This window comes from Callorhinus ursinus, unplaced genomic scaffold, assembly GCF_003265705.2.
Source record: "Callorhinus ursinus isolate GAN/ISIS: 27379988/994484 unplaced genomic scaffold, GSC_fseal_2.0 scaffold11, whole genome shotgun sequence".
Lineage (NCBI taxonomy): Eukaryota > Metazoa > Chordata > Mammalia > Carnivora > Otariidae > Callorhinus > Callorhinus ursinus.
In genome coordinates, this window is record NW_027397073.1 from 12,272,340 (window position 1) to 12,287,165 (window position 14,826).

Consider the following 14,826-nt stretch of genomic DNA (forward strand, 5'->3'; position numbering starts at 1 on the left):
TGTTTCATGAGGCCTAGGGTGGATAAGCACCACAGGAGCCATGACCTCAGCTGCCTGATACCGTTCCAGCTGGTCCATCAAGGCGCTGGAAGTCCTCCCGACGGCCAATGCCAGGCCGGCCCACGTGTCGTGTCAGTCCTCACACCTACACTCTTGGCCGCGTCACCCTCAGTAGATCATCATGAGGAAGTAGTCTGGTGTCCACGGATTACCCAGCGTCTAGGCTATTCAGGCTTATTTATGATCACATGGATAGAAGCATGTGTTTTATATTTATGTAAAAATAGCTAGATGGTTTCTACTCAGCTGTTAAAAGTTTTTAGTTCAGCTAGTGGGAGTGTTAACTGTAGTGGACTAAGTACCCCCTCAAGACTTCATGTCTACCAAGTATCTCAGAGTGTGACCTAATTTAGTTATAGAAACACTGCAGATACAATTAGTTAGGAGGAGGTAACACTGGCTTAGGATGAGTTCTAATCCAATGGCCAGTGCCCTTATAAGAGAAGAGACACACAGAGAAAAAGGTCCTATAAAGACAGAGGCAGAGACTGAATGTACAAGCCAAGGAACAGTAGGAGCCACCAGAAGCTGGAAGAGGCAAGGATTCTCCCCTAGAGCCTTCAGGGGGAGTGTGGTCCTGGTAACATACTGATTTTAGAATTCTAGGTTCCAGAAGTGTGAGAGAATAAACTTTGGTCATTTTAATCTACACAGAGTGGGGTATTTTATGATAGTAGTCCTAGGAATCTACTACCCTGCTTGAGAGTGGAGGAATTCCCTCTTGTATTTTCCCGACTATATTTCTGAATTATCTTAACAGAGAAAGCATCAAGTATTTCAACAATTTTTTTTAAAGATTTTATTTATTTATTTGACAGAGAGAGACACAGCGAGAGAGGGAACACAAGCAGAGGGAGTGGGAGAGGGAGACGCAGGTTTGCCTGCGGAGCAGGGAGCCCGATGAAGGGCTCGATCCCAGGACTCTGGGATCATGACCTGAGCCGAAGGCAGACACTTAACGACTGAGCCACCCAGGCGCCCCTCAACAATTTTTTTAAAAAATACTTTCAAAGAAGTACAGATACTTCCGAACATCATTGGAATAATATTGTAAACCAAATTAATACTGACCAAAATTCAATTTAATGCCCTGAATTTCAGGAACAGTTCTTTTACATAAAGTACAATTAATTAGCAGTTTTGTCAAGTGATCCTCTTAGTGTAGGGAGGACATCACTGTAATGATTTAAGTTCAGGAGTTTCTTGCGCAGTAGCATAATAATTACTAGAAGTAGACTGTATCCTGCTTGGGTAACTGGGAAATTGAAGGAGGTGATAACTGTTCCTGGCAGTCCTGGAGAGACAGATGCTAACAGGCAGGGTCATTCCAGGAATGCAGAGGCTTGTTCCACAGGTAATGAGATGGGAAGTATATGGTGATAGGATGGCCTTGGACCTTGGAATTTTGGCTCAAGGTAGGAGGCTTACCAAGTCACCTGTCACCCATATGTAAAGGAACCTTGGCAAACCTCCCTTGTCAGTAAGCCCCTGCTTCTGGCACTGTACTGAGGACCACTCAGTTAGCCTACCCCACTAGGTCATAGAAAATAACTAAGAACCATTGCATGGAGAATGGGTCACTATAGAAGCCTTAAAAATGTGATGGTCAAACATATTATGTAACCATCCCTAAATTCAAAACCAAGGTGCATTCAAGAAGCATTCATCCAAATGTAAGCAGACAACAATCAGTTATTCCTGGTTACTGCTAGACTTGATGCACAGAAAAAATGATCTCTTCTTGTGTTCCAAAGACATGCTTACTCTACTGAAACATCAACAGAGCCCCATAATAGAAGACGTGGAAAGCAGTGTAATTTTTCTGAAAAGATTAAAAGGTATAGAATGAAATTTTAAAATAGGGCTGATTAAAATGATGTAAAATATAAATCAGTCAAAATGATAAATATCAACCCAAAACTAATGAAAAGGAAGGGCTGTATGAATGGCACTAGAGATGGGAAGGAAGGAGGGGAAAACCCTAAACTGAGAGAAATGGACCAGGGAACTCGTGGACTGAAGTTAAGAGTGTCGAGATGGCCCAGGTAGGCTGGAGAAGGAACGCCTGCAAAAGACCCCCAGGGGAAGGACCTGCATCTGAGTGGTGGCAGTGGGAAGGGAGTCCGAGATGTGGAGAACTAAAGGCAGAATCCCAAGGAAGATGAGTCAACGGTGACAAGTAATTCAGAAAATTCACTGTCAAGGACTGGATAAGGGGCCATCAGAAGGCTATCAGGAAACCACCAACAGACGTCAGCAGGAATGTTTATGGGGCATAATGGGGTTAGGGTACAACAGATTCAGAAACAGAATTACATTTCAATGATCAATCTCCCTACTTTCCCCACCCACACTGCAAAAAAAAAAAAAAATGATAGCTACACAACCTTTTCAACATGATTTTTTCTCCACTGAACATTATCCTTGAAGACTGATTTACATTCGCTGCTGTAGGATATTCCGTTGTATGAACCTAGCATAATTTATTTTCCTTATTCTTCTATTAATATACATCTAAGTTGTTTCTACTTCTTGTCAGTGCCAACTGTATGGCCATTAACCCCCTTATACATGTCTTCTTGAGCAGAGCATGTGAGTACCTCTGAGGTATATATTTAAACACAGAACTGCTGAATCTGAAGCACATACCGCCAGATATTCCTGAAGTAGTTGTACTAACATTTTCACCAACACTTCATCAGTAATTCCCTTCTTCCACATCACACCAATCTGAAGTATTTAAAATTGTTACTGGTGTTAATCTCATTGTTTTAATTGTAATTTTCCTAGAAAGATGAAGCATCTTATCCCTGTAAATGTATTCTAGCTTTCAGTATTTACTTGTCAAGACCCATGGAAAAGGTTTTTCAGATTTCAGTTGGAATTGAATTTGCCAGGCCCATCATAAGTAAGCAGCTGATCCCACAATCTTTATAACCATTGCTGTTGCCACAGCAACTTAGCACCACAGCCACTTGATGTCCCAACACCTGTTTTCCACCTGCACTTCCTGTGTTACCTCCATCAGTGATAACTTGATGCTACTATATGCAATATGCCGGTGCCCCATTTCCTCTCAACATGCGCTTCTCAACATGCGAGCAACCTGATTCCAGAATTCCATTTGAAGATATTTTTCCTAAAGCAATTTACTTACTGTATTAGTCAAGGGCCTAGCAGAAAACAAATGACACAAAGTTGATAATTCAGGAGTGTTTGATAAAAAAACTATACAAAGTACGGTCAGGGCTAAGAGAAACAGACAAAGGATGGTGACTGGCACGAGGCGAACAACAGTGGGGAGACACCGCCACCCCTAGACCTAAATAGTAAGGGGAGGAGTAGTTACCAAAATCCAGGAAACTGCTGGAGCTACAGAAAAGGCTGCCCAATAGCATCTGTGGCTTTTGTCAAAGAAATGCAACCATCCCTTGGCAACCTAGCTGAGAGGAAGCCGGGTGACTCGTTGCCTCTCAATGGCCAAATGCAAGTGTTTGTCAGAGGACAAGACACTGATTATGTTGCCCTACAACTCAGCTTCCTGGAGCCCAGAGGAGGTTGAAAGAGTGAAGAGTAGAACTAGAGAAGCAAAATAAAATCCCCAGCAAACCCACATCCCATGTACTCAAGTTTCTTCATGCTCTAGAATTTTTCCTCTCCATCAGTACTCCAGAGACAGTATCAACAACAATCTATATCACTTTATATAAAGAGCATATTCAAATAGGTAAGAAACATCATGAATCCAATGATGAAAAGGGCAAAAGACATGAGAAGACTTTCACAAAGAAGGAGATTCAACTAAAACAGATAGAAAATAAAATAGGAATATATTCCATTTGTTGACTATGAAATGAAAATTTTGAAGTCACCTGAAATACTGGGAGCATTTAGAATGAAGAGTTAAAACCATAAAAGGGTAAAGAGGTAACAGATGACTTAATGAATAGTAAGGAGTAACACACAAGATGGGTAGGTGTCATGCAGTGACATACATGCACAGCTGGAAACTGAAAATAGGGCACTGAAGACAGGAAAAAACAATGGCTAGAAAAGGCAGTGGAAATAAAAGAAAGAGAAGACCATGTTTTCTGGCTTCATAGTATGAAGATGAGGAATTGAGAAACTGCCCCTGAGAAAAGATCCAGTGACATGCAGTCCCAGGGAACACCCATTATTTTACATAAAACAAAGAGGAAGAGGAAAGGGGAGAGCCTACACTGGTGTTTCTTGGCAAAAGAACAGGAATGCCCACATGAATCAGGGAGGGAGTTATAAGAAGACAACAAGGAACAGTGATGGATTCAGTTGAAAGTAGGATGACTGTCCTGGGTGGTGCTGGAGATGTGGGAATGGGAGATTCATATGAATCTGTCTTCCATGATATACTTACACAGGAGACCAATTCCCTAACTAATGTCTGTATAAATCTTACTGGAATGAGTTCTCTTCTGTGAAATTCTTTCACAAAGCTAATTAACCCCATTCTGATGTTATTCAATGCATACACAGCTGTATCTGTATCTGCAGGGGATAGAGTAATTGGCAGGTAGTCTATCACTGGATGCTCACTGTTCTCACTAACCAGTTCCCCTGTAAAGAGACATACCATATACTTCGTAAGAAGGAAGAAGAAATAAAATTCCCCTAGGACTTACAATTTAACAAATCACACCCTTCACAAGGAAGTAAGGTTCAGGAAAACCAAGGAGATATTTCTTAACCAACCTATAAAGCATTAGAAATAGCAGGATGGTTCCCAAAAGTGTATGTTCTGCCTAAGTTTTATTGGGTTTCTGAATTCCTGGAACCCATGATGTTGGTGTATTATTTAGAAAATACCCGAAGACACAAGTTGGCATGGAATCACATGCAAAAACTTCTGAGAATGGCTGAGTGATCTGTGACACCATGTGACATCAGGATGTCATAATCCTATTACATGACTGGAACACTTTTTAGGAACAGAAGAAAAGTATGAAATTATTTCTCAGTTGAGCCCAAGCTCTCTCTAAACGTAAGCAAACTCCTGGTCCTTATAATTAGTCCCTTATCCTCAGACTCTATTTCTGCATGACAAATCTTAGCAGCTTAGCCTCAGGGGATTTCAGCCTTAGTCAGAAGTTCCCTTAAAGGCCAATTTATACCAATTCATCACCAAATTTCTTCCTTCCATGCCCAACCTGAGCTTCTTGCTTCTGTCCTATGGGGTCAGGTCCCTTTCTCTTGGAGCCCAAAGAAACCACTCCTGTTCCTGCTCCAGGAACCCGTACTTCTATCTGGTGACAATGGCCAGTGACATAACCTTCACTGAGAAGCTCCTATTCCCATGTTTGTAATTTTTCATCGTGGGTCTTTTTCTCATCATTTTCTTCTAACTTTGGACCTATTCCTTCATCAAAACCCCAAATTCGGCTTCCTCCCTCACCCCACCTAGTCTCAGCTCAGGGATCTGTTACATAACAATCCCACTCAGGGATTCACTATACACAGAGGGACAAATGAGACCAGCATGGCCTGGAGGGTAGGGAGATCTGCCAGAAAAAAACTTTCAGTTTTAGAAACAAAAATCCCGTTCACCCTCTACCCCCAATCTCCACTACCCCTGGGGCAGGCCAGGTGTGGGGCTAGATGCCCCACAACCACCACCCTCACCCCTGCCATAGCCATACCTCAGGGTACAGTGTACTCTGGGGAAAAACACTTCTTTTTGTCTGCCTCTTTTCCCTCCCTCCCTCCCTCTTCATTTCTACTAAATCCTACCTTGATAGAGCTGTCTGGGGGAAGGGACGGTTGGGCATGATTTGATTCTCTCTCTGAGCCTCATGCCCAGAGGAAATCACCTGGATATCATTCCCCACTCACTGTTCTTGGCTGTCCCAGGATGGAGCCCTAAAAGGACATCTGAAAACCAGCCTTCTCTCCTGGTGACTGTGGGGCTTAGTGTTTGATTGTATCTCACCCCTTCTGATTTTGTAGGAGGACATTACCTCTTTCAAGAGTGCAGAAGAAAAAGGTTCTTTTCATTTAAACACAAGGAGGTATGTCGTTTCAAGCCCAGAGTCTGTCTAACATACTACAGGTAGTGGATACACATACAGGTTCCTGAGCCAGCTTATCTGCCTGATATCTCACCTGTGCAATTCACTACCCATAGACACCTGAGCTTTTACTCAATTGCTCTGTGCTTCATTTCTGTCATCTGTGCAATGGGGATAACAAAGGGACCTGCCTTAATAAGTTGTAAAAGGTGTAAATGGGTGAATATCTATCACCACTGGGTAAAAGTCAAGTTTTTAATATGATTCTACCTGTGGGAACATCATGTACATGAAGGGAATAAAGTTCCTGTGATAGCAGAATTAACCATGGCATTCAAAGAACACTTTGTCTCATTTTTTCTTACAAGCAGCTGACTATGATGTCCACTCCATGAATAAGAAGCTGGTATGCTAAAGGGCAAGGGACAGAGAAATGTCATGATTCTGGAGCTCAGATAATTTATTTTTGATTCATATTTATATAAAAAACTAGAATGCTGCCACAAAAGATGTTCCATGTTTTGATCCATCGTTCTTCCCCTTGTGAGCATGTTAACACTGCAAGGTAAATGAACTTCCCACCGGCCTTAAAAAACGGAAAATCTGGGACCAGCTGCAAGGGGGCATGGGTGGTAACAAGGAGGACAGCTATCAAGGTACAGCCTTTAAGGAAAGGCAATAGATTCTTGTTCTCCACGTATTGTTGAGACACTGCATCTGTAGTGCTTTAGACAGAACTCGAGCTATTTTCCTGGTTATACAGAATAATTACTAATGAAATTGACAGGTTGAACTAGCCCTTTCAGAACTTAAGATAGAAAATATAAGCTTGTTCATTGTTGACGTTTGAAGTGGGCCTTAAAGACATCCACATCCAAGAGAAGATTTTTTTCAAGGGTTATTTCCAGGTGGATGTGGCAGGGGCATGTGAGGAAGTTGTAATTCTATCCTCATTGGTATTAGAAAGACACTTAACTGCATTTCATAGGAGCCAATGACTACAGGTCTGCAGTTTTTTGCTGCAGGTAAGAAGGAAGTACAGTAAAAGAACGCTCATGCTTTAATCTCATAAATATGTTGAGTTGATTCACATGATGGATAGCCTGATTAAGAAATCAAAAGCTGACTTGCTTGAAATACTGACCACAACGAGGGATAAAAAGTGGCAGGAGAGAGCTATATATTCTGGAGCTCACTGTTCACCACACACAGGCTGACAGGCTCCCTGCCCACCTCTGCTTCCTCCAGGAACACAGGTATGTGCCCCCGGCTGCTCCAGCTCAGTAAGAGGAATCATTTCTGAAAATGGTAATGGTGTGTTTTCTACCGTGCATCTATCTCAATCTGTGTGACTGTATTTTACTTATTCTGCCAGGGTAAAACTGAAACACCTCCATCTGATTTATCCTTTATCTAATTTATTTCTGATTAAACAGATGCTCCCATAGGTACACGTGTGGTGAGGGGGAGAGTCTGTGGCACCCATAGAAGCCTAAAGGAAAAGGCAGAGAGGTGCCTCATGGGAGCTGGCTGAATCTTTGTGTTGGTATCTGTAATAAAGCATTTTCTACCCAGGCCTAGTACTGCCAGTGACAGAAGAAAGATAAAGATGTTCTATTACTTTCTCACAGAAGTTTTTTTTTTTTTACATAGTAATTTCAATAGTCGTTTAATTATGAAATTAATACAGCTACACTGAAAGAGGCTTGAAAAGTAGAAGAAAGAAAAACTTCAGTTGCCAGAATCCCACAATCCAAATATAAGTCATTTCTTTTAAGAAAATTTCATTATGGACTAACCTTCCCTTCACTAAACTCATAAAATGAATCTGATGCTTTTCTAGGAGTTCCAGATCTCACCAAGGTCGCCATGAATTCACTCAGTGCAGCAAACACCCACTTCGCATTTGATCTGTTCCAACAGCTGAAAGGATCAAAAAAGGATGACATCTTCTACTCCCCTCTCTCCATCTCAACAGCTTTAGCCATGACCTACTTAGGAGCCAAAGAAAACACTGCATTCGAAATTGGGGAGGTAGGTTAGGTGTCGGCTTCCTACACGCTGACCAGCTCGGACAGATTTCTCTGCCGGCTTGCGTGCGGTTTGCCACAGATCTGCCTGTGTAGCACAGCAGGCTGAGCATGCGCTTCCGTGACTGGGTGAGCACAGAGGTGTAAGGGGCACATGCCCTGCCCAGGGCTCTGCGCCATTCGCTTCCTTATGCCTAGATTTCCCAATTGCTGGGATGAACTCCCACAATTGTACAACAAACAGAGGCAAGGCTTACAGGGAAGAGTAATGGGAGAAGTGATGCACTGATTTAAATTCATGCAAAACATTTCATGCTTTCTCAGCAACGAATAATGACACAGGATTCTGTGAAGTGGCTGGTGATCAACCAGCTTTGCTGTGGTTTTTCAAGGAGCAAATGCTTACACTGAAGTTTTCTTTTTTTTCTTTGTTTAGTGTTTTGGTTTGGTTTTGGTTTTGGTTTGGGGGTTTTGTTTTGTTTGGATTTGGGTTCTTTCTTTTTTTCTTTTTTATTTATTTCCAGATCTTTTGAGCAGTTTTCTTATCCCACTTCCTGTCTCTTCCAGGTCCTTCACTTTAATGAAGCCACAGAGAACACAAAAGAAAGAACTACAACAGATCATGTGAGTCACAGAGACTTGGGTCTAGAAGGAAAACTGCATATCCAGGAGGGTCATACTCGAAACTGGGAATTTCAGATAAACTGTGAAAAGTTCATTTTTAGGGAAAATCTTAGGTAAAATAGATTGGACAGAGATGTATCTCATTTCATATTACACACTTATTTATTTCATACTTTTGTCTCCTGGGGGGAGATCAGCACTGTGCCTAAAGAGCTTCAAATTCCTGCTTTGCTGTTCACCAACGGGTAACATGAACAAGACACAACTGCTCTGAGGCACAGTGACCTCATCCCAGTAAACTGGGAGTAATAAAAGAATCTTCCTCAATGCATACAAACAGATACAAAACATTACAACAGTGCCTAGATTACTGGAAACCCTGATAAAGTTTATGTATTATTATTACAGAATAACAATAATTACAGTAATCACAACACTGTTGCTAAAATAATATAATTTTAATTAATTCATAAATGGGATTAACACATCCGAGCACATTTTGGAAGATGATTAGATGAGATATATAGTTTATAGCCTTAAGGTCCAAAACTCTTAGCTAGCAAGTAGAAGGTTCTGGATTCACACAGGCCTAGGTTCAAAACTTGGCTCTGCATCTCTTTGGAAAGTTTATTTAATTCTGAGTTTCTTGTTTTCATCTCAATAGGATAAAGACTTAGAGATACCAATGTAAAGCCCTTACCAGGCACATGCTATTCCTACACTTAAGAGTATGACCATCATTAGTGAAGAGCCATAGATCATGGTCAACAGGTCTTAGAAGAAATACAGTCTAAGAGTGTAAAGGGCGTCACGTCATAATGTAACTGAAATATACAAATTCAACATTATCATACTATTAATGGCTGTTAAAATGAAATGTGCCTCTAGCCCTTAAGGAGCATAAGTTTAGCTGGGAAGCTTAACCTAACTATTTGTACTAATTAAAAGACAATCCAATGGCATAATGGTGCTGCATCTGTGTTAAAAAGTGAAAAGATTGGATTGTTTAGAGCAGGAAGAAAGAATTTCCTGGAGGAGACCAAACATAAGGACTCTGAAGAACATTTAAGTAAATCCACCAAAAATCAGGGAATAACAATGAACATCATCTATGGAACTACTGAATTTTAGCTTTGGATCTAACAGTTTACATGGGGTTAGTATTTATATTTACAGTGACAGAGAATGCAATGAGCTTACTTTTTGATATTTGAAGGTTCAGAAGTTGGGAAATGTGCACCACCAATTTCAAAAGCTTCTGACCGAATTAAAGAAACCCACTGATGCATATGAACTGAACATCGCCAACAAACTCTACGGAGAAAAAAATTATCAATTTCTTCAAGTAAGTTTCGTCTGGCCTGCCACATCTTTAATCTGAATCCTGGGTCCTATGTCCTCCAATGACCAAATGGGAGAGACTGAGGCAGATGAACCTGGCTGACCCGCAGGCAGAGCATTCCCACAGGGTACAAGACTCCCTTGCCTCAATTAGACCAAATGAAGTGTCCTAGAACCTGACAATCTACCAAGATAAAGTGTGGGTTTAGGGATTACTTCATAACCCAAGAGGAGGTTCCCATAGCAAAGGAAGTCATGAGATGCCCCCAATGATCTGACACCATTCAGTCACACAGTATAAATTTTGGTGGGCAATGACCCAGGAAATGTATGGCTAATGGGATACTGATTAGAGGGCAGGCTTGGAGAGTCTCTAAGGGAAGTTGGGAAAGTGCCAGGAAATACTGAATGCCCAGAATGGAAGATATAAGCAAAAGTGAGAACCCTGTGGATTGATAGTACTGCTGAGGAGTCCCAGAAGCACACCATCTCCTTTGGAGCATCATGCTTTGCAACTTGCAAACCACAGCCTCTTCTGCCCCAGTCTATGTCAGAAGGTACTGCCTTTCAAAGACCTCAATCTTGTGCCAGCCTATACTTCCTTTTCACATTACCCACATACTAACTGTATAAAATATGAGTGGGCAAGAAAAAGTAAATTTCTTCAGGGTCTAGATTCCTGTACTATATTTTGTCAAGATTGAAGATAACTAACTTGGGAATACATAATTACAGATAAATTACTCTTAATTCCTCCTTTCTTCCTTCCCACGTCAAAGGAATACATGGATAATGTTAAGAAATTTTACCTAACCAGTGTGGAATCTGTTGATTTTAACAATGCTGCAGAAGAAAGTCGTAAGAAGATTAATTCCTGGGTGGAAAGCCAAACTCATGGTAGGGTATGAGAGATCACCCATAAGAAGCACTTTGAGTTCCTGCTGTGTGTAAAACCTGTTCTTGACACCATACGGGGTACCAGTGGGGTTGGGGAGGAGGCTTTGCAGACAGGCTGGAGGAGGGCACTGCAGATGATTGAATGGTCCGGGTAAATGTGGAGAGCAACAACGAGAACCCAGGAGGTATAAAAGAAAGACAACTCCAAAGAAACACAGCTGGCAATCTGTGTTTGCTCATAGCCATAGATGGCAATACCCCTGTGGCTCCCAAGACTCTGCTCAGACCCCATCTTGGGTTCACATCCTTTAAATTCTCAAAGCGGAGAATAAAGAGGAAGATATCCCAAGGAGTGTTGTCTGACAGCACAGGGCATGTATTTCAGGTGATAGAGTTCATGCCATTTGTCCTAAAGAACAATCAAGCCCTATTTCCTCAGAGTGGTAAGCCCAAAGCTGAAAAAACAGAAAGGAAGGGAGGAAGGGAGGAGTGAAGAATGGAAGTGTAGAAGAACTCCAGGAGAGAGGGAGGGTAGGAATGGATTTGCTACAAGAGTAGCTGAAATCAGTGTATCCATGTTTTGTGTGAGATGACTGAAGTCACCCAAAGACAGAGAATCTGAACACCTTTCCCACGACAAGAAGGGGTGTCTCCAGCAAGGATAACTCCATCAAGCTGGTGCCACAAGGAAAGCTGCACCTGGAAAATTATTGCTCACAGTCCCTAAAGTGGTGACTTGTGTGAATAATTAATGATCCATTGTAACTTTCAAAGCATCTTCCAGACAAACCACTTGTACTTTCACAGCAGACCTTTGATTTTCTTTTGCAGAAAAAATCAAAGATCTGTTTCCCAAAGACTCTCTTAAGTCTGCCATTCTGGTTCTGGTGAACGCCGTCTATTTCAAAGGACAGTGGGACAATAAATTTGATAAAAAGAACACTGTGGACAAAGAATTTTGGCTGAACAAGGTATTGTAATTTACTTATAATAATGTAACACACTCATAAATGGAATATTAAATTTATATGTCTAATTAAACATATAAATTAATTAAATGTTAAACTCATCTGATAGCATATACAACAGCAGGTAGAAAATAAAATTTGTCATGGTTGTATTTTCTTCTTGTTTTATATTTTTACTTTATTTAGATAGGAATACTCAAAGAAACTCTTGCTTCTAATTCACAAATTTCCCACATCATCTCTTAGAAGGAGGATTTGTTTGGCATCTCAATAGTATTATCTTCTTTTGACTAATGCCTCACTCGACATTTGTCACATTAATTACTGCAGGATACAAGCAAACCTGTGCAAATGATGAAACAATCCAACGTTTTTAAATTCACCTCACTGGAGGACATGCAAGCCAAGATCCTGGAAATACCATACAAAGGCAAAGATCTAAGCATGATATTGCTGCTGCCAGATGAAGTAGATGGTCTGCAGAAGGTAAAATCTTGTACCTCCAATTCTTCCTATTTGCCTGATTTCCTAGTAGTACAATGTTTGTGTGGGCTTTCACTGAAGCAAGGTTCACAGATTGGTGGTGGTGGCTGACAGAGTTCAAGTACAGTTTCTTCTCTGCATAGTTTCTTCTCTGCATACAGCCTAAAAAAGAACTGTTAAGGAGAATCTGGTATCCTGCATGTTCCAAAAAGTAAGTATCTTAAATATCACAGTGTCCCATGGAAGAATATACAGAAAATCTCAACATCACAGGTCCCATTAATATTCTGATGAAACTATGGAATGTCAGTTCAGAAGAAACATACCTAGGCACACACATTAATATTTTGCAACCATAAGAACTTCTAATATATTCCAATCTATTCATTTGAAGATGAGGAAATGAACATTCATATGTAGGTGACACATGGAAATATTTGCAAGCTCACTCATAAACAAAACAGGCAAATTAAAATAACAAAAGGTACATTTTAAATATCAAATCACAGTGGTTTTGTAGACAATAGACAAACAGATTTATCTTGATGCCTAATTTTCAATTTGGAAGTATTCTGTCCCTAAGAGCTCAAAAGTCATTTGGAGCCTCATTGCTCAGAGTGGGGGGAAAAAAAGTATGTGAAGGGATTATAATTTTCCTCTTAAAACTGTTATAATAAAGTTAATATATAAATATACCAACAACAGTATCGGGCGCATTAAGGACATTACGAACACTGCAGCTTCCAAAGACTTCAAAAGCCTGATCATGCTGCTAAAGTCACAGTGAACTTGCCTCACCCAAAATAGATATTGTAATAACAGTGAGATTTGGAGATCCTCAGGGAAAGTAATACAGCAATACATGTGAAGGTCATGACAGTGTTCATACTTCAGCTCAGCAATCCTCATTATCAATGACATCCTGGGATTTTAACCTAAAGTAACTAATCCAAAAAAGGCAAAAGCTTTTGGACAGAAGTGGCTCAAAATATTGAAAAATTCAAAATTTTGGTGCATCTTTGTATTACCAATAGTTTAACTTAGGGACTGACACATAGTGAACGCTTAAAAATATTAAGTAAAAATATATACATTGAACATCAATTTAGTAGTAGTATCGTGTAACAATTTAAACTTGATTAGAAAAATATATATCTGTATAAGAAATGTTTACAAGTGGGTCAAGCAAGAAAAAGGAATAAAAGTAGTGCCTACACTATAAAAATTATTTAAATTAGGGTGTACAAAATTATGTACACAAGGATAGTAACAAGAGAAATCCATTTGAAAAAGAAGCATGTCATATATGGGGAGTGTAAAAAATAGAGATACATAGTTCATCTCTTACAAAATAACTTTATTTAATAATTCCGCTGTATATACATATATGTGCATATATACCCACAGAAACACATATATAGATATTTGTGCATATTTATGCACATATATAAATATAACACAGACATGAATATATAATACATTTTTCAATTGTATAATATCTATTTATGACTGTGTTATTTTTGCCTGCTCGGATAAGATGTGACAAACTGAATCTTCTGCATTTGCATTTACTGTTTAAGTAAAAGTTTTCTACAATTCGATCCAATGTTAAATCGTGTTTGACATCAATGAGAATCACGTCAGCTGTTCCTTTTTTCCATTGCCATAGCTTGAAGATCAACTCACTGCTGAGAAACTAATAGAGTGGACAAGCTCACAGAATATGAGCAATGCCCATGTGGATTTATACTTACCCCGGTTCAAAGCGGAAAAGACCTATGATCTCAGGGACACACTGAGAGCCCTGGGGATGATGGATGTCTTCAGTACACAGAGAGCCAACCTCTCAGGCATGTCAGGGAGGAAGAATCTCATGGTGTCTAAAGTCATACACAAGTCCTTTGTGGAGGTGACTGAAGAGGGCACGGAAGCCGCAAGCTCCTCAGCAGTAAGTGTCCATCTCACATCAGCACCGACTTATTCTTTTCACTGCGATCACCCTTTCCTGTTCTTCATCAAGCACAATGAGACCAACAGCATCCTCTTCTTGGGCAGAGTCTCTTCCCCTTAGATGCAATCAGCCTGCCACTACTAAGGAGGAAATTCACAGTTGTTCCAGTACATGGATTGCTGGAACAACAGATTCTCTTTAATTCTTTTTCCAATCCAATCTCATAGTCACTAAGAATGTAATGGTTGAAATAGTATGTCTGTCTATCTCTCCCCTTCTGCAAACACATGTAAATCTATTTCATCTCCCAGTGATAATTCCCCTTTGGACAAAATGTTCAACATAAGATAAAAGGATATTTTAACACTCTATCTTCTACTAAATTTGAATTCATATCACCTATTTCAAAAATCATACCTACTATTCAAACT

At 40.2% G+C, this 14,826-nt stretch overlaps 2 protein-coding genes across 4 annotated transcripts in view; one reads left to right on the forward strand and one right to left on the reverse strand.

The window, feature by feature from the left end:
* The window catches only part of SERPINB11 (serpin family B member 11), a 59,529-nt gene extending 49,538 nt beyond the window's left edge, over positions 1-9,991 (reverse strand). The window contains exon 1 of the mRNA XM_025886751.2: positions 9,956-9,991. The gene's annotated coding sequence lies outside the window, so the exon portion shown is untranslated. The remainder of the gene's footprint in view (positions 1-9,955) is intronic.
* Positions 7,971-14,515, forward strand: LOC112835264 (serpin B4-like). Of its 3 annotated transcripts, none has more exons than XM_025886830.2 (7): positions 7,971-8,135; positions 8,699-8,755; positions 9,972-10,100; positions 10,876-10,993; positions 11,825-11,964; positions 12,292-12,447; positions 14,114-14,515. In XM_025886830.2, exons 1-7 carry the CDS (start codon positions 7,971-7,973, stop codon positions 14,513-14,515), a joined length of 1,167 nt encoding a protein of 388 aa, XP_025742615.1. The 3 variants fall into 3 exon arrangements, with proteins under 3 accessions (XP_025742615.1, XP_073754066.1, XP_073754065.1); XM_073897965.1 differs by having other exon boundaries at positions 12,355-12,447; XM_073897964.1 differs by having other exon boundaries at positions 9,978-10,100.
* The last annotated feature ends 311 nt before the right edge of the window (positions 14,516-14,826 follow it).